The sequence below is a fragment of the Phalacrocorax aristotelis genome, chromosome 3 (assembly GCF_949628215.1).
Source record: "Phalacrocorax aristotelis chromosome 3, bGulAri2.1, whole genome shotgun sequence".
In the NCBI taxonomy this organism is placed as follows: domain Eukaryota; kingdom Metazoa; phylum Chordata; class Aves; order Suliformes; family Phalacrocoracidae; genus Phalacrocorax; species Phalacrocorax aristotelis.
Window position 1 is genome coordinate 73,414,403 of NC_134278.1, and position 18,518 is coordinate 73,432,920.

Genomic DNA, 18,518 nt, shown 5'->3' on the forward strand with positions numbered 1-18,518 from the left:
TAACCACAAGCTCCGGGTTGCTCTTCTGCATGACATTCAGAATCTTTAGCACCTGAGCTATCCCTGTTGCTGTCCTCGTGGTAAGAAGGCCTGTGAGAGAGACCTAAAGGAGGACAATAGTCGGTTCCTTCTAACCCATTTTTTAGAGTGACGCAACTCTGTGGGCGTTGTTTTGTAAAAGATATGCCTATGCAAGCCTGTATCTGTGGAATAGTTTCTCACTCAGCTAGACCCTTCCAGATATCAGTTAGCTTCACATTTTGTGAAGGTGAGAGGAGACACAACTCATAGTGGTTAGACTATCAAGTCTTTCACCACAGGGAACCAAAATCATGAGGCTTTCACTCAACAGAAGTGCATTTGGATGAAGAAGAAACATTATGCAGAGACAAGAGTCTTGCATGTTCTTTTACATCTGTGTGAAAACCTGTTGCAAAGAAATTTGGATTCCAAATGGAAGAATAACTCTATATACCCAATTTCCCACTTGGGTAACTTGCCTTTAGGGTACCATTTTCAATATTTGCACGAATGTTTTTAGTCAGAAAGGATCTTCAGTGCTTGCCTGAGCACTCTTATCAAGGGACAGTGCAAATAATTTACAAAAGTAGTTTTAAAGAAGTGAGGCCAACTAAATGTCCTCCTTCTTGTAGTCAACAGAGAAGTGAGCTTCTCTCCAGGAGGTCTGATTACTGGGACCTGTGCACTGCCCTCTGAAAGAGCCTACCTCTACCTATCAAGGTAGGTGGGTTCAATGGAGGTTGTATTCCTTAGGCTATAATTAGCTTTCATGAATGTCTCCCTGTCCTCCTCCTCTCTCTCCCCTAAACCTGAAGAGCATAAGTATTGAAGAATTCTATAATTGTTTGCCCAGAAGATGAGCCTGCCATGAAAATATCTCAGTTCAGAATGGTGGAATCCTCCGTAAGACTCATTCTGCCCTTGCTGGAAAGATATCTCGGAAAAGTTCCCAAAAAGTCGTACAGAATGAAAATACTAGTTCTAGCAATGGTCACCAGGTGGTGCTGCGACACCAAAATTATTTTCTTACTGTATACATAAATATTCAATCTTGGTTTTTCCTAATCAAAGCTCTGCCTAGAAGGAACTCCTACCCACCTTGGTTCCTGATTCAAACAAATATCTGAATGAGAGTTTGATACTTTGAGACTGGATTGTATCAGACTGCTACTATGGAAAATAAAAGGATTGAGAGCATTCACTTGTCCATCCGTGCTACCGCACTGCTGTGCTTGTATCAACAAAACAAGTTGTGCTTGCTTGCAACATGTCAACATGTAACGCCTTTATTGGCAAGTGAGTGCTCAAGGTCAAAGTCATCTGCTACATCTCAGCAGAGGTAAATATATTCAAAATCAATTGACTGAATGTAGTTTTTGAGCTATAAAAGACATTTATAAAACAGCTGTGACTGGACATGAATTAACAGATTGTGGGTGGGAAAGGGGGATAATGTTTTATTGATGATACTTGCACAATAATTTCACTTAAGAATACTTCTGTCAATATGGCCATCAATTCTATGAGAGGCAGAACACGCACAATACTGAATAGGTCTCAAATGTAATGATTGTGTCTTGCTTAACTAACAAGTTTGGTGCTGGTGGTAGAGCAGTGGTTTCTGGTTATTCCTATTCTGTGAAAACACACTTTTTTGAGAACAACGAGATACTGGCAGTATAAATTTTGTATTGAATGTCTATTGTACAAATCCCCACCTGAAATTGGCATTGGTATTTATGAAGGTTCCTATATTGTTATTGTACAGGCCATAATTTCCTAAAACTTTGACAACAGCAAAGAAACTTGCTTTTACAATGCCATAAATTGCACCTACGACACTCAGCAGGCTGGCTAATATGATACTGTCATATTGGTTATGTTGAACAAATTTCATAATCTTTTCATTTAGTTTGGATGCTCTGAAAGATCTGAAACACATAAAGGCCATCTTTGTGATATACGGGCTGCATATAGATAGGAAAAGAACTTCAGCATTGAAGGCCACTTGGTCTACTACTATAAAAATAATAATAGTAAAAAAAAAACCCCAAACAGTAACAGCTTCACAGTCATTCCTTCCAAATGACAGCTCTCTGTGCCCTCACACATAATGAAATGGCATCGGAATATTCATTTCAACTTCAAATAATGGTGTAAAATCATAACAGTTTTTTTACAGTCAGTTTGCTATATCTAGAAACTCTTTTAAATTCCCTTTGAAATAAAGTACCTTTCATCACCACTTTTTCCAGTTAGAATTCACTGGCTCCACTGCTGAACAGGAAGATGATATGACAATCTTCCTATTTTCAATCAGGTTAATATAACAGAGATTTCACTGAATGATTCACAATGGATTAAATAATTTTAAATCAGCAGAAATTTTTGTATCACAGCACATAAGAGAATGTGTTTGTGTCTTGATTCCTGAGGCTATTTTTAAAAGTTCTCACCTATGTCCCGTGCTAGTCTGGCAAAGACAAAATGTCCCTCTTAGTTATTCTGTCCCATTCTCTACCTTCCAGCATCTGTTAGAACCCATTTATCTTCTCTTTTACCTGACTGTTCTTTTTAACTTATTTCAGTCTTCAGACTATGGTCTTTGCCACCAAGCTGGTTTCCTGAAATAAAGTTTCTTCTTCACTTTACTGATGGTAACTTGGCAATTTATTTCAAGTATTTCTGATGCTTACCCATTAAGGGGAGCTTTCCTGAGCTCTCCTGCTTTCCTGCTTCTATTTCTACCACTCTACTATTAAGTTTTCTAATCTATTCCCACATTCCAAAAACAGTAACCAAAACCAGCTACTGATTATCTTAGCAACTCAGTCACAGAATCATGAGAGTTTCTCCATGACTTCCTTTAAAACCACATCATTGTCAACTGATGAATTACACTTTAAGAACCTGATCGCCATAGTATTTAATTTTACATTTCTGGTAATAACAAGGTGCATTTGAGATAGAAATCAAAGTGTTTCATAAACATGATTAGATTAGTTATTTTTCCCACACAGCACTGGAAATTTAGATAAAACATTTTTCTAAAGGATCATGTTAGAAAACTACACAGTTCAAAAATAGTGGAGGTGAGCGCATGAAATATGATGCTATTTTTGGGCTTCGGCGAAGCAATAATCCAGTATTTGAACAATTTGTTTTTGCCTCAGGTTCTGAATATGCTCAAACAGGCAGAAACTGATTGATTTACAGAAGATTTATTGTTTTAAAGTCTTCATAAAAGGACTGAAGACTCTAATATCTTAAAACATTGATGTATAGTGGTGTCCATGGAGAGTACAGTAGCTGACTGGTTGCCTTGTAAAAAGCTGCTTTATTTAAGCAAACTTGTAATGCTTATGAAGAATATACATTTTCAAAATGAAACCCATAGATCTAATGAAAAATTCAAAATAGCATATGATCTTACGAATAAAATGGAAATAGCTTGATTTAGAGTCTCCTTCCCTGGAGACATTCAAAACCCGCCTGGATGCGCCCCTGTGCCCCCTGCTCTGGGTGTGCCTGCTCAAGCAGGGGGGTTGGATAAGATGATCTCAGAGGTCCCTTCCAACCCCTGCCATTCTGTGATTCTGTGAAGAAGTGAAGTATATAGAAAACAGGGAAACAAGGCAAACTAGCACTTTGAATCTACTGTGTGCTCAAGCCTGGCAGCATATAAATAAAGGGGCAGGGAGATAAAGAAAATGAAGCCAAACTCTTTTCAGTGGCTTGTACTCTGGGGCTCATATGATGGATGAGAAGTCAATAAAATGTGTGCTTCTACTAAAAGGAGTGATCCTCAGGATGGTGCATTTCAACCCTAAAGCTCAGTGTAATCTGTAAATTATTCTACTATGTCCTATGATCTGGGCATCAGTTTCTTAACAGCCAAAATTTTTTTAACTTTAAAATAAAAAAAAATAAAGGCAAGATCTTGAAAATAAAACATATTTAAATTCCGAAGGAAAACCATATGCATAAAATTTTCAGAACTGAGAAGCTACTTCAGTTATCCACACAACTCTTTAGTCAGTTACTGTGGTTGGTTGACCTTGGCTGGACACCAGGTGCTCACCAAGCCTCTCTATCACTCTCCTCCTCAGCAGGACAGTGGAGGGAGAAAATAAGACGGGAGAAAGCCTCATGGGTCAAGATAAAGTCAATTTAACAGAGCAAAAGCAAAGGCCATGCACGGAAGCAAAGGAAAACAAAAGATTTATTATCTACTTCCCATCAGTGGGCAAAGTCCAGCTGCTTCCTGGGAAGTGGCTTCAGTACACATAGCGGTTGCTCCAGAAGACAAAGGCTGTAATAATGAATGGCCCCCCGCCTTTCCCTTAGCTTCTATTGCTGAGAAGACATCATATGGTATGGAATATCCCTTTGGTCAGTCTCGGTCAGCTGTCCTGGCTGTGCCCTCTCACAAGATCTTGCCCATCCCCAGCCTACTGGGTGAGGGGGGAGATGTTGGAGAGATGGCCTTGACGCTGTGTGAGCACTGCTCAGCAGTAGCTGAAACGCTGGTGTGTTATCAACACCTTTAAGCTACCAGTACAAAGCACAGCATTATGAGGGCTGCTATGGGGAAAATGAACTCCATCTCAGCCAGACCCAATACAGTTAAAAAACAAGACTAAAAGGCAGAGGAAGAAAATAAGGCTGTTCACCTTATTTCAATCAATCCTTTCAGTCCCTTTTCTCATTGCTGAGGATCAAGGACTCCTGTTCATTGCTGCAGACGTAGCTTATTTCGCTTAATCATAAAGCAATTATAGAAATAATGGAAAAATTAGGAAAAAAATATTTTCTGTGATTACCTAAAGTTACTGTATATCCCTCAGTGAATAAAATTATCAAATACAGAATACAATACTTACAGTGAGAACTCAAAAGCATTTCATTACTCAAGAATTTAAAAGCAGGGATGACTGCATGGCCCTTTCCAGTGACACTCACAATTTCTTCCTCATTATCTAGGACTTCCAGTTTAATGAATACATCTGATTTAGAGGTTTGTACCTGCACTGTAGCAATATGTGATGCTGTGACTTTTACTGAATACCTAAAGAGGAAGAAAAAAATTATAGAAATATAACCAACTGTACCAGATCATTCGTTTTCTGCAAGAACGTAAACGTCGTGCTGACCTGGAAGTGAACACTTAAAATTGAGTTTGTATTCAATTGCAGTCAATCTGCGATCAAAATAAGTGCTGCTGCTGCAAAAAAAGGGGTGGTCTTGCCATTTCTTTTTTTCACTGCCTTAACAAATGTCCAGGTAAGCCTTTTCACTACTGCAGTGCTAGTATTTGTTGAAAAACACGGTTAGCCAGATGTGGGAACTGTTTCAATTAAAAAGTAACCAAGCAAAAGGGAAAAAGAGAAAGATTTGCTTTCAAAAGGGCAGAGCTATCTCATTTGATAACAGCTGCTACTCTGGTCAACTTAAAAGCCTGTGGAATTAAAAGATTGTAGAATTCGAGTCTTACGATGAAATTTAAATATTTTTGTTGTGACTTATAACTTCATCTATTACTTGCTTTTTGTCCATAAATTCAAGCCGTTAGACCGGTCTCAGAAAGCAAGCAAACACCATGACTGCTCCCCTGAATTCAGTACATTGGGAGTAAAAAATGTACAAGTATTTTAACACTGAATTTTTTAAAGATTGTTGACAACAAAGGGGAAAGAAGAAAAAGAACTCATCAAGGAAGAGAGAGTTTACAGAATTTGGCTGCAATTGCTATATTTCCATTACATGTTTTCTCATTTTTATTGAATTTGTTTCCTCTTCTTAAATAGACCTCTATTCCAAGAATAATACATTGATTTGAAATATTGATACAAGTTGTCAGGAATCAAGGCAAAATGTTGTAGAATTAACCTTCAAAATATATACATGTAATCAGCTCTACGCATGGGGCCTCTTTTAGTGCAGTGTGTAGTCCTTTGTCTAAAAACTTACGCACGGGAATTTAGTCAGGGTCAGTTTTGAACTCAAACTCAGCTAGAATAAACTGACTTTATTAAATTAAAAAATATTAATAAAAATTAAATCATCATGTTTTTTATTAAATATGTTGACCTAAAAGAAGCTGCATACTAGAATAAAATGTATATAAATTGCTCTGCCGACACTGCAAGACGGAAATCAGTCTGATATATCAGAAAAGAAATTGTTGTATTTCTGGATTTTATTTAAAACTTCATCTGAATAGCTGAAAGAATATATCAAACTTTATGTCTCCTCCTCACCTGCAAAATTTCAGTTTTAATACATATTTAATCCCCAAAAGTATTATGGAATTTCAGTAATTGATTTATGGGTAAGATTTCAAGACTGAGCCTACAGAAATGCAAAATACCGTTATTAGGATTTTAAAGTTACAGTCTGTGTAATTCATAGCTGTTCTTCATTAAGCAGTGGCAATACTTCAAAAAATAACACTGTCAAAAATGAAATGTTAAATTTGGTATTGTACACTGACAATCCCTAAAATTCAGATATTTGCTTTAATAATTTCCCCTTCTAAGAAAGAGCAAAGAACATACTTTTCTGTGGGGTATGGCCCATATAAAAAGGAGAATTTAATCATTCTCCTCTCAGTATTTACCTGAACATTACATGCCTGTCATTGGGTATGTAATACTCTCTAATTTCTTTAGTAGAAAAGACATTATTTACAGCCTCACGAGAGAGGAATGGGAGTGGACTATGAGAACCGATGAGCCGGAGCCTCCATCTTCCAGCTGCCACAGGAAGGTCACCAGTATGTGCTTCAGCCATAAATGTGTATCCTTTCTGAAAGGAGAAAATGAGTCATTTTTACCTGGAAATAACACTACTCAAAATGCACTCTGTGACTACATACAACACATTTTTTGTCCGTGCTATACTTATTAATATAGTAAGATGTTCTTCATAAGCAAGAATCTTATAGTTCTATTATAGTCTAACTTCTGAAGCATCTCTTATTACAGGAATTTGTATTTGGCAGAAAGTTACATAACAAGTCAAATCCAATCTCATCTAACTTCAAAGTTGGCCTTACTTTTAGGGACAGGTACAGTCAAACTCCTGAGGTCCCTTTCTAACCAAATGATGACTCTAACCAGATGACTCTAAGTTGTTTAATAAAGTCTAATTTAACAAGTATTAATGAGTTCTGTTTTATTTAAGCATATGCGGTACTTTATTCTGAAAAGTCTTCTTATAATATGACTAAAGTTCAGTAAAACGTATTTATTCAATGTATTTTCTTGCTTTGTATATCATACTACTACACAAATAGCTCCCAGTTAAAACACATCTATACACCTCCGGGTTCTGTAATATTACCATTCCTTTTCTTGTAAAACCAATAGTATCAAACAAAGTTTTCATTTGGTACAAAATAATTTTTCTCTCTTGATATCTTACCAAAACTGTATGTGGTGTTGGTGGTGATAGTAGTAGTAGTAGATATAATGAAGAAAGAGTCAAAGACTGCATAAATCAAGAACCTTCGCTCCAAACTCTGAGACAATCACATTAAACCTATACTCTGCTATGGCCTGTATGCCAGGTGTAAGAAAGATATGCATTGTAAAGTGTTGATATATTTGAAAACTGTGCAACCATTTTGAGATTATAGATGCTTTTAACTCCAGAGGTGACCACAGCTGAAGATAAGGAAACTAATACTTTGGCAATTCACCCACAAGACATTTAGCAAAAGCTAGCTGTCAGCACACATATGAAAGCAAAATTAGATAAAGATAAAATATATACATGAAAATAACTGCATTCACTGATAAACCAGAGATTTTAAAATGTCCCTTCATGCTGCAGGCAGAGTGAAATTATAGCTGAATGCAATTTGCTGCACGGAAATTCAGAGATCAGATTAATTCCATCTTCAAATCTGAGGTTAGATTAATATTGGCCCTACTTTTAATAATGCCATTGCAAGTATAGCATTAAATGTCAGGTTATTAATCTTATTTTTACGAAGATGTTGTTTGAAGATAAATATTTCTAGTGTTAGAAAATAAAATTAAAATTAATTAATAATACAACACAATTAATAAGTCTGATGCAGATTTATCTGCTCTTTATGAATCCTGAGAAGAGGAATATGGGAAGCCAGAATATAATTTGAAAGGTTTCAAAATCTGGTTTTATTTTGTATTTGAAAAAAGAAGGCAATATGAATGTGATTACTTGAAAGGCAGGGGCAGGAAAAAGGCACAATGGGTGCAATGGCCAACTGTAATGTTAAGTCCCTTCTTCCAGTTCTCCAAACTAGCCCTACCAACTTGCTATTTCAAACATTAAAATTACATGTTCTACCCAAGAAATAGTCCAGATGAAAATTCTTTGAAATGTTTTCTCTCTTGGCAGTCTTCTGCTAAATTTCAGTTAAAAGAAATCAGTATTTACCAGTAAAAAAGCTTTGTTAAAAAATTCTTATAATAAATAGGGTTGTGAGTTCAGGACTATCCAATAATGCAGGGTTACGGCTTCAGGATTACTGAATATTTAGAATGAAAGTAAAATAAATTATTCATGATTCCAATTTATGCAATTGTAACTGTAAGGCACTTCACACCCTTTAATCACTACAAGGTAACAGCAAACATTCAGAGCTTTGATTCAGGAGAACTCACTTATTTAAATACCTACCTAAGCATATAGTTAAAGTCTCCCCTATTCCTAACAAGTACACTTGGAAACTGAGAAGGATTTAGCCAGATATTCAAGTGCCTTCTGACAGCATGGTGAGCCTGAGGAAAACACTGTTGTAGACCTATTTATAAAGACAAGGTTCTACAATCTTTATGTTCACTATAAATATGCAGAAAGCTTGGACTTATGATTAAAAAATGTTTGAGTGGTCACTGTCTGAATACTATATGCAATGGGAAAGCACAATAACTGAATTTTGCAGCTGGTAGGAAGACAGAGTAATCATCAGCCACTACTGAGAAATAAGCAAATAGATCTAGGCAACCCTATCGGATTTATGTCTCTTTTTTAAAAACCTTTGAGAGGTTTCATCACCTACTGAGATATCTTGTTACAATTTGCTATCTCTAGAATCAGAAAGGGTTGTTTTCTAATATACCACCTAAGCTAACTTTCTGGTAAAGTAAGATGATTTCCTTATGTCCTTCTATGACTAGTCAAGACAAATAACTGATCAGTGTCTTTGCTCAAATAGACTTCTATTTTCTAGACTAAATACGATGTTAGTGACACTGCCTTAACCTCTTATTTCATTGGTCAGCTGAAGCTTGAGGAATGCTTATCTCTATCGTTTTCTACAATCGGATCTTGAGGAATGCTTATCTCTATCGTTTTCTACAATCGGATCAAAAGACTTGTGAACAATGAAAAGAGTAGAATTTAAAAAGTAAGCAAACACACAAAAACCCAACTGTATCCAGCAATAGAAAAAATTGCCATGGAAAAATAAAATTTAGTGAAAAAAAAAATCCAAATAATGCAAAGCAAGTAGCTAATTTCTATCTACATTGTAATATCTACAGAAAGATGACAGACATTACTGCTAGCACATGCATTTTATCCGTATTGTCAATCACTCTGAAATGAACTTCAGTGTGTTCCAGGAGTGTTTCTGCAGAAGAATAATAACATCTGTTGACAGGATTTCTTTTTAGCTCTATTGTAAATTGCTGATACATTATTTTGAAGCAGAACAACTAACTGGAAGGTTCATTTTAAAAAAAAAAAAGACTTTTTTCTGTTATAATACTGACATTTAGGAATTCTGGCATACTGTATAATTTCTTGCTTGATGTATTACCTCATTGACTATTTTTTACAAAATACTGTTAAAAAGAAAGGTAACAGTCAGATTAAAATAATACCGCTGTATTCTGTGTTTCGTAACAATTGCATAACATCTTGTCAAAACATCAGTAGAACTTTCAATAGCTTTTCCGTGTCCACTGAAACATTAAGAACCATTTACAAAGAAACAAGCTAAATCCTGCAGTACAACGTTATATTCTTACTGAGAAACTCAGTAGCAGTGATTAAGAAACGTAATAAGAACAAGTTGAAAAATACAGCATAACTGCACAATACTCTTAAATCAAAACCACTCATTACTGATGCTATCCACATTTAATAATATAAAATGTAAGTCATGAGTTTAGAGAATAATAACAAAAATGTCTGCTTTAAGTCGGGACTCCAATAAGGAATGACAGGAATTAAATAAAAAGCGCCATTTTCATTAGTTAATGACAGAATCACTGAGGCTTTCATGTTGTACCCCTGAAAAAAAAATAAATTATGGAACATACCAGGTGGAGTAGTGCACAGCAAAACAAGTATTTCCAACATTAAACCCACTGTACTGCACAAAGTATTGGAAAGATTTTATCTGAAATATTGTGTACAATTTTGGACATCTTTACTCAAGAATGATAGGTTAAATGGGAGGAGGTCTGAGAAAGAATTAGTAAAATCAGGGAAATTGAAAACTGCCTTACAAGACAGAACTAGACAGTTGTATCCTGCTAAGCAGGACAAATGCTGAGATGAGATCTGAAATAAATCTGAAGTTGTAATTGTTCTTTCAACAACCCATCACTTTCTTGAAAAGCAGTAGAGTAGTGTTTACCACTGAGATTTCTTTTGCATCCTGTCACTTGCCACTGTCAGATTCCAACTGAATTTTCCTGCTTGGTGCAATCCACACCTGATCTCTGAGGATCCCACATTAGTTTTGAGAGCTTGAAGAGCTTGTCTGCAACCCTTCTTTTTGAAGCATATTCCTCTAGCAGTAGCAGTCTTTATATGTCACATTCAGCTAATATTCACTATAAACACCAGATAAGGCAAGTTCATTTAAGTGAAAAATAAAGTGTGATGAAATTGGAAGTAAAGTTACAAAAGACAAGAAAACTACTCCTAGTGTCAGACTGTAACTGACAGCAATTCCTTTTTGTTGACAGATGAGACTGAGAAGGCTAAAATGTAAACCTCTCTTCATTAAAAAGTCAGCTGTGAACATGTGGCTAGAATAGTTAATAACAGGGGGTAATTAAAATAAGAATAAGAAAATAAATAAATAAATAAATAAATAAAGAAAGAAAGAAAGAAAGAAAGACAGAAAGAAAGAGAAAGAGAGAAAGAGAGAAAGAGAAAGAGAGAAAGATGAGAAAGAGAGAAAGAGAGAAAGAGAGAGAGAGAGAGAAGAGAGAGAGAAGAGAGAGAGAGAGAGAGAAAGAGAGAGAGAAAGAGAGAGAGAGAGAGAAAGAGAGAAAGAGAGAGAGAAAGAGAGAAAGAGAGAAAGAGAGAGAGAGAAAGAGAGAAAGAGAGAGAGAGAGAGAAAGAGAGAGAAAAAGAGAGAGAGAGAGAGAGAGAAAGAGAGAGAGAGAGAAAGAGAGAGAGAAAGAGAGAGAGAAAGAGAGAGAGAAAGAGAGAGAGAAAGAGAGAGAGAAAGAGAGAGAGAAAGAGGAGAGAGAAAGAGAGAGAGAAAGAGAGAGAGAAAGAGAGAGAGAAAGAGAGAAAGAAAGAGAGAAAGAGAGAGAGAAAGAGAGAAAGAGAGAAAGAGAGAAAGAGAGAAAGAGAGAAAGAGAGAAAGAGAGAAAGAAAGAAAGAAAGAAAGAAAGAAAGAAAGAAAGAAAGAAAGAAAGAAAGAAAGAAAGAAAGAAAGAAAGAAAGAAAGAAAGAAAGAAAGAAAGAAAGAAAGAAAGAAAGAAGAAAGAAAGAAAGAAGAAGAAAGAAAGAAAGAAAGAAAGAAAGAAAGAAAGAAAGAGGCAGGCCAGAATAGGAAAAGTAGTAGTAAATGATTATACAGATAAATTAAGGTTTTGGATTAGTTAGGTCTGATGAACTTCTGAACTGTCTAAAGGTTAAATAACAGGTTAAAACAATCACAAAACTTTAAATTATGTTTGATTACTGATGGAGGACAGGTAAGGTACAGGAAAACTACAGAACTTCAGTGTTGTAATTTTCTTAGACGGACAAAGGTGTCTAGAAAATTATCAGTCAGCAGAACTCCCGTGGTTGAAAACATCTCAAAATAACTAATAAAATTAACTTCTTGCAACTCCCTCAACATAGCAAAGACTGCAAAACCCAAGTCCTATCGAACCAATCAAGCTTCCTTCTATAGGAAAGTGCACTACGGGAATGAAGGATACACCTGACACTGTCTCTTCAATCATTCTTCTAAGCCTAAGGAAATACTGTCATAATGAAGAAACTAGGGTGGCTGTTGGACAATCACAGCGAGAAAGCACACATGCATGGCTCCTTTTGGAAGAGCAGGATGCAATCAGTGAGATTTCAAAGATCTAACCTGAACCTGATTCCATTCAGTGTTTTTATTAGTAATGTGGATGGTGGAATGGAGAACATATATGTTTAATTAGCTGATACCACAAACTAAGAAGGATTGCAACTTTAGAGGAAGAGAAAATAAGAATTCAAGATTATTTTAAACTAGGGAAATGGCCTGAAAAAAACAGCATTAAAATCAGTAGTGAAATACACTATATTTAGTACGAGAATGATAAACTGCAGGACTCAGTTCTTCAGGAAAGCACCTAGGGTTATGGAAGTACCTGAGTTAAAAATGCTGTTGCAAAACAGGGCAAGCATCACAGTTAGATACATAAGCAGAGGTAAAGCCCAAAAGACGTGTAAACTAATCATTCCTTACTCATCATTTGTATGGTCACAAATTAATCCTCGGTGCAAAGTTTACTGTGCTCAGTGTTGTGCATGACAAACAAGAAGAAAACAACAGCAATTGGAAAGAGTCCAGAGGACAGAGTAATCAGGAGTGTAGAACATGAAACTCGCAAGGAAAGACTGAGCAAACTGCCTTCTTTAGCCTAAAGGTAAAAAGGAAGGAGGAGGGGAAACTGTGATAATTATTTAACAATATAGTTATTTTTTTAGAAGCAATTTACACTAATGCTTCTGAGGTAACTTACAGGCTTTGAGGGGGACCATATCTAAAGCTGTATTTGGCATCAATGCTGCAACTACCATTACAACATGAAGATGCATGTTAATTTAATTACTGTAAGCAGGGCTTACAAAAGGCTATTCAAACCTCATTCTTAGTTTGATCCCTGACTCTTGAAGGTTGTTCTGTCAGATGGAAAGCATCAGCAGCAACCAACCATATTGCCACTGAGTAGCACAGCACAGGGAAACTGGATGATATTCCTCCATTTAGCGATAGCAAAAAATATCAAAGAAAATTGAGGGTATTCCTCCACTGCAAAAGGTTTAGCATAGAATCAGATCAGTGATAGTCTGTGTTCAGACTTGCTAAGAAATAAGGGCACACTTCTAAGTAGAACATTATGACATAGCTGAAAATACCTACAGGATTTTGGCAATTGTTATTATTTTAAAAATAATATTTTTCACAACAGCTCTTTGCATTTACCTTATTTTTTTGATAAATACGAGGTGCCACTTTGAAAAAGACATGTGGCATTTCCTCCAGTGTGTCATTATCAACAACATGAAGTCTACAGGAAGGGATAGTGGTGTACACCTTTGGCACTATAAGCATGTCTTCTGGAACAAGAAATATTTCTCTAAAAAAAAAATTAAATCAAAATTATATTAAAATTATTTTCACAAATAATATGATTTGTGTAACATGAAGGAAAATTATACATTAGAATTTAAGGAAAGTAGACTTATGTAAAATTATAATTTTTAAGCAGTTTAGTGAAAAACAACAGTGCATCAATACTACCTCCCCATAGGAGTTATATAGGGCTGTATGAAACTCACCTAAAAACCACGAACCACACGTTTGGTGGCTGATCGGCATACACTACAGCATAGTCAGCGAAAGAGATCTTACATGATTCATCTTCATAACAAGGAAACTTTTCCATTGATTTACAGTTGCTTTTAAACATTTCTCTGGAAAGCAGAAAACAGAAATCTAATCAGGAGGGCACATATATCTTGACTTTAACTTATGCTAATCATGACGCACACTGCTTCCTGCATAAATGTAAAACAATGATATAAAATGTGTTATTAATGTTTCTTTAGTAGCTGCTCACTCCCCCAAAAAGTAAATCAGATAGGGCTCAGCCCGTTTAGAGCTAATGGCCCATAATGGCCAATACTTACATACAAATATTTCTATCAGTATGTCTATCCATGAGTACAACTGCTTCTAATAGCCCTAAATGTTATGGCTTCTACAAAAAAAAAATATTTAAAATAAATATCAGTTAGCATAACTTTAATTTCTTTATATTAAGCTGTCATCTTAAAGCTGTGGCATAATTAGGAGATTAAAACCCCTTTTATTTCCTTTTAAAACTTTTTTGAACAAGAAAGGAATAGAAGCAAAACCAAATAAATTTGAAATGGGATGAAAGACATTCCTTTCACACAGGAAGGAACCTAAGACCGTAAATTCAGAAGTTATTTGTAAGGCAAATAAGCTCACAGGTGTTATGAAGTTCTCAGAAATTAGAGCTAACTGGCATTAAGTCACTGGCACATAACTGCCACTATGAATTTTTATTTATCATATGCAAAATGAATGTTTCTCTGGACAAAGCAATGTGAAGACCAGCACACAAAATTCACTGTTATGTGAACAGGTTGTTGGGTGAAGGGCAGAAGAAAGGTAACTGGTCTCGCTCCATCCTTCAGCTCCTTCCAGTGATTTTCTCTGGAAATTTTGAGTGAAAACATGTCTTTATAGAGGTGAAGGAAAGGATATCCTTCTTCCTGCCACTCCTGTCTTGCATTATTCTTTAACTACCTGCTTTCTGCAGTAAGTAAACAATATATATTTTTTGCTATCTTTTAAATGCTCTAATTCAAAGTTTGGTTTATATGGTTTACATAAAGGGAATAATCTAAAGAAACCTCGCAATATCCATTTTCGGTGATAGCTGTCTACTTTTCTGTGTCAAATATGAATGTATTCAAGTTGTTCAGCTGCAAAAATTTTATCCACGAAATTTGGACAGTGCTACTCTGATGTTCTGTTATTCCTATAGAGTAATCGGAATTACAGAAACAATCTCTACATTCATGTTTTTAGCAATGATAATAGCTGACCTTAACATTTAATTTAGGTGAGTCCCAGAGTGGATCCAAATATCGCCAGAAGTAATTTAAAGCAGAACAGTTAGAAATCTTAGTCCATGAAGCTTTGAAAAGGTTCCTTCCACCACTGATAAACAGCACGCACACAGACAGAAAGTGCTTCTCAGAAATCTCAAATTTTTAATTCATTGAAAATGATAGTAGGGACAGACACAGATGGGCTTACATGGGATGTATGATGAGAAACGGGTGGCAACCCTTACAAAAACTGAGATGTTTTAGGGCATTTTAAACTGGTGTTTGTGTTCTAAGATGGTACGGCTTCTGGCCTCCAGTAAGTCTGGGGATAGAGAAGGGGAAAACTTTGACCCTAATACCAAACTTCCAAAATTTCTGCTTGTAACTTTATTGGTCAAGGTGCTAGCTTGTTATATTAAATGCAAGTCTGTCAGCTTTTAAAAAAAATTAAAGAAAATCACATTTGCATGATTTTAACCCTCAAATGTATCCCCTGAGACAATCCTAAAAATCAGTCCCATAAGTTTTAAAAGTCTGAAGGTAGACTAAAAACTGCATCTGATCTTTGCTGATTTAGAAGTGCTGCAAATATGAAACTGAGGTCTAATATTTGAAATAATGCTGTGGTTGCACAGTCCTGATCCCATCAACATACAAAGCTTTTACCGAGTTAGAAACACTAAACAGTTAAATAAAACTATACCCCATAGGAGCGTTCCTCAAATTGCTGGTTATAAGGATTGACAGTTTATACCCCAGCCAGTAATTATTGCCAGTTCTTACTCCTTACACCCGGCAGAACAGATCTACAGCTAGGTCAGTTGTGTGAACCCTTGCAGAGAGATTTTTGAAGGACTTAATGAAAATGTGCTATCCTCAAAGAGTGTCATGCTTGCCAACGACTGAAGGAACAGTTGAAATTAGAGTAGCTATCTTTGCAAAAGCTGTAATTAAATACCTGAGAAAACATCTATCTAGAAATACACCTACTTTCCTTCAAGCAAGTGCTACAAACAAATCCTCTGATGATATAAACTGTGGTACAATTAAATGGTATAGCTACCTCCTTCCTAATGTCAACCAGGATTCCTTAACAGAGAGCATGAATCAAAATGCTTCTTTAAATCAACTGGTTAGCTGTTTAACTAAGGAATCGGTATCAGATTTAGACTTATGAAACAGCCTACAGGCAAATTATGTACAGGACAGAGGTAATATTCTAGCTCAAGCTGTAGGAAAAACCCTGTAACACACATACGTAAAAATTAGATTTGCTATAGTTTTACTCATGGAGGGTACACAGAATAAAGCATAGCATATCTTTGCTAAAAACATCTCATCCCTTCCCACAGTTTTGTAATTTTAAAACTAGTAATGCTCTTGCTGTATTTATTATGTGAACTAGCAATTTATGGCAATTCTATGGTACTGTCTGCAATACAATAATTTAATTTATTACATGATTACCTTAACAGCATTACAGCACACTGTTCAAAATTTAACTCAATTGCAGTCCACAATTTTTGCAAGGTTTCTTTGACATTAATGTTTTCTTTTGTACCTGAAAATGATAAAATAAGTTAGAAATTATAACATCTTTCATATTGTTCTAAATATACACCTGCCAAATACTTGTGAAAAATGCCACTCACACAAGTAAATTGTCTATGAATCACTAGTTTTTATTTGGAATTTTACAGAAGTCACGCTGAGCTGAAAACTAATTTCTTCTTTGACAGAAGAAATTCTCTTCATCATCACCTTTGTACTTATCAGCACTCTTCCAACTGCAAAAATGATGTCATCAATATTTTCTCTGATTTACAGTTTTTTTATTGTAACATGTTGTAGTGATATGAGGTGATCTCTGCCCTCGAGAATACACTGTTTAGCTCCTAGCAGCTTTTATCTGCAGACACCATGAAGGGGTAGGTATATGCCTAGGCAACCTGTGTAGCTAAAAAGAAAAGAATCGGGCAGCTCCAGCGGGTAATTAATCTCACCCACGTTTGATACCTCTCAGATGACAGGATGTGTTGTCATCTCAAGGTGTCTACTTCTATCCACAGAAAACAGATGAAGAAGAGGCAACTAGTTTAGACCTGTTGTTTAACTTTTCAAGATTAAAGTTAGGTGAAATCCTTCTTTATTGCATAAGCAATTAGTGAGAGAAATGGAGGGGGAAACCTAAAAAAAAAAGAGGGGGGAGTAATAACACTTTACTGTAATGACAAGTAAGAGAAAAAATTATAGATAATGGGGGAAAGGAGGAGGAGAATAGTATGACTAAAAAAAAACCACAGTAAAGCACTGTAAAAATAATATCAGAATTAAGGGTAACAGAGTATTGATAAATCAGAAGTTAATAAAGATATTAGAGGCAACAGAAGAAACGAGTTGGGATACTCACATAGCACTCAAATGACAAAAATCTAAAATCTAAGCTTCAAAAGAACAGCTTCTGGGCTCTAGGATTTGTAGGAATTAATAAGACTAGTGAAAGTTTACAGAAACTCCTAATTTACATGGCACTTCATAAACAAAAATAGAAGGGTACTAGACAACTTAGTAAGAAAGCTTAAGCAAGACTGGACTACAGGTGATAGTTTTGGAGAGCGGCAGCACCCGATTTACTGATGAGGACATGAAGGTACAAAAGATAGCTTGAAGAGATCATCTGGTACAGGAAAATATGTAGTCAAAAGAACCCTAGCAACACTAGTAATTCAAGACGGTGCTTTCAGCAGAATGGGGGTGACTTACTAAAAAGGAAATGTATATCTCACAACAGAGCAGTTTTCTTTACCACGATCCTCAGGCATTCATGTACTGAGGCTACAAGGAATCGCTGTGATCTAACTTTCTGTGTAACAGTCCTGTTAACATATTAATTGCTATTTCATCCTTTGTAAATTACTAATCCTTTTTGAATTTGATGAGTATCTGTTTGATTTTAGTCTTCATTAGTACAACAGAAATCTTGGCTTATTCCAATAAATAACTTACCCTTTTAAAAATAAATGCCACTTTTTCTAGTTTGAATATGTCTGCATTCAACTCACAATCTTTGAATCTCAGACTAAAGACCTTCTTGTTAACCCTTTGGATCTCAGACGAAAGACCTTGTTGCTATCAAATTCCTTTTCTCATATGGGTACTTACTGATTATCGTGAAATCATTCTTAATCTTGTCTTTCTTAAATCACAAACTAACAGCCTGCAAGCATGGGCCCGTCTTTAATCCTGATCCTTATAATTCTACCCCGAATTTCTCAGTTGTTACCTACTTCTTGGACTGCAGACACCACACTTGGACACAATATTCCAGCTGAGATAATAGAATTGCTGAATAAGAAATGTAACACAAGTCTCCAACTGCTATGTAAGATTCCTCTATTCATATA

General features: G+C 35.8%; 1 protein-coding gene across 1 annotated transcript in view; it reads right to left on the minus strand.

The window, feature by feature from the left end:
* ADGB (androglobin) overlaps nucleotides 1-18,518 on the minus strand; it is a 130,321-nt gene that overhangs the window by 25,905 nt on the left and 85,898 nt on the right. Inside the window, exons 23-27 of the mRNA XM_075087998.1 lie at nucleotides 16,582-16,675; nucleotides 13,810-13,944; nucleotides 13,454-13,607; nucleotides 6,641-6,828; nucleotides 4,905-5,089 (exon numbers count right to left, since the gene is read on the minus strand). Coding sequence (XP_074944099.1) covers nucleotides 4,905-5,089; nucleotides 6,641-6,828; nucleotides 13,454-13,607; nucleotides 13,810-13,944; nucleotides 16,582-16,675 — 756 coding nt within the window. The remainder of the gene's footprint in view (nucleotides 1-4,904; nucleotides 5,090-6,640; nucleotides 6,829-13,453; nucleotides 13,608-13,809; nucleotides 13,945-16,581; nucleotides 16,676-18,518) is intronic.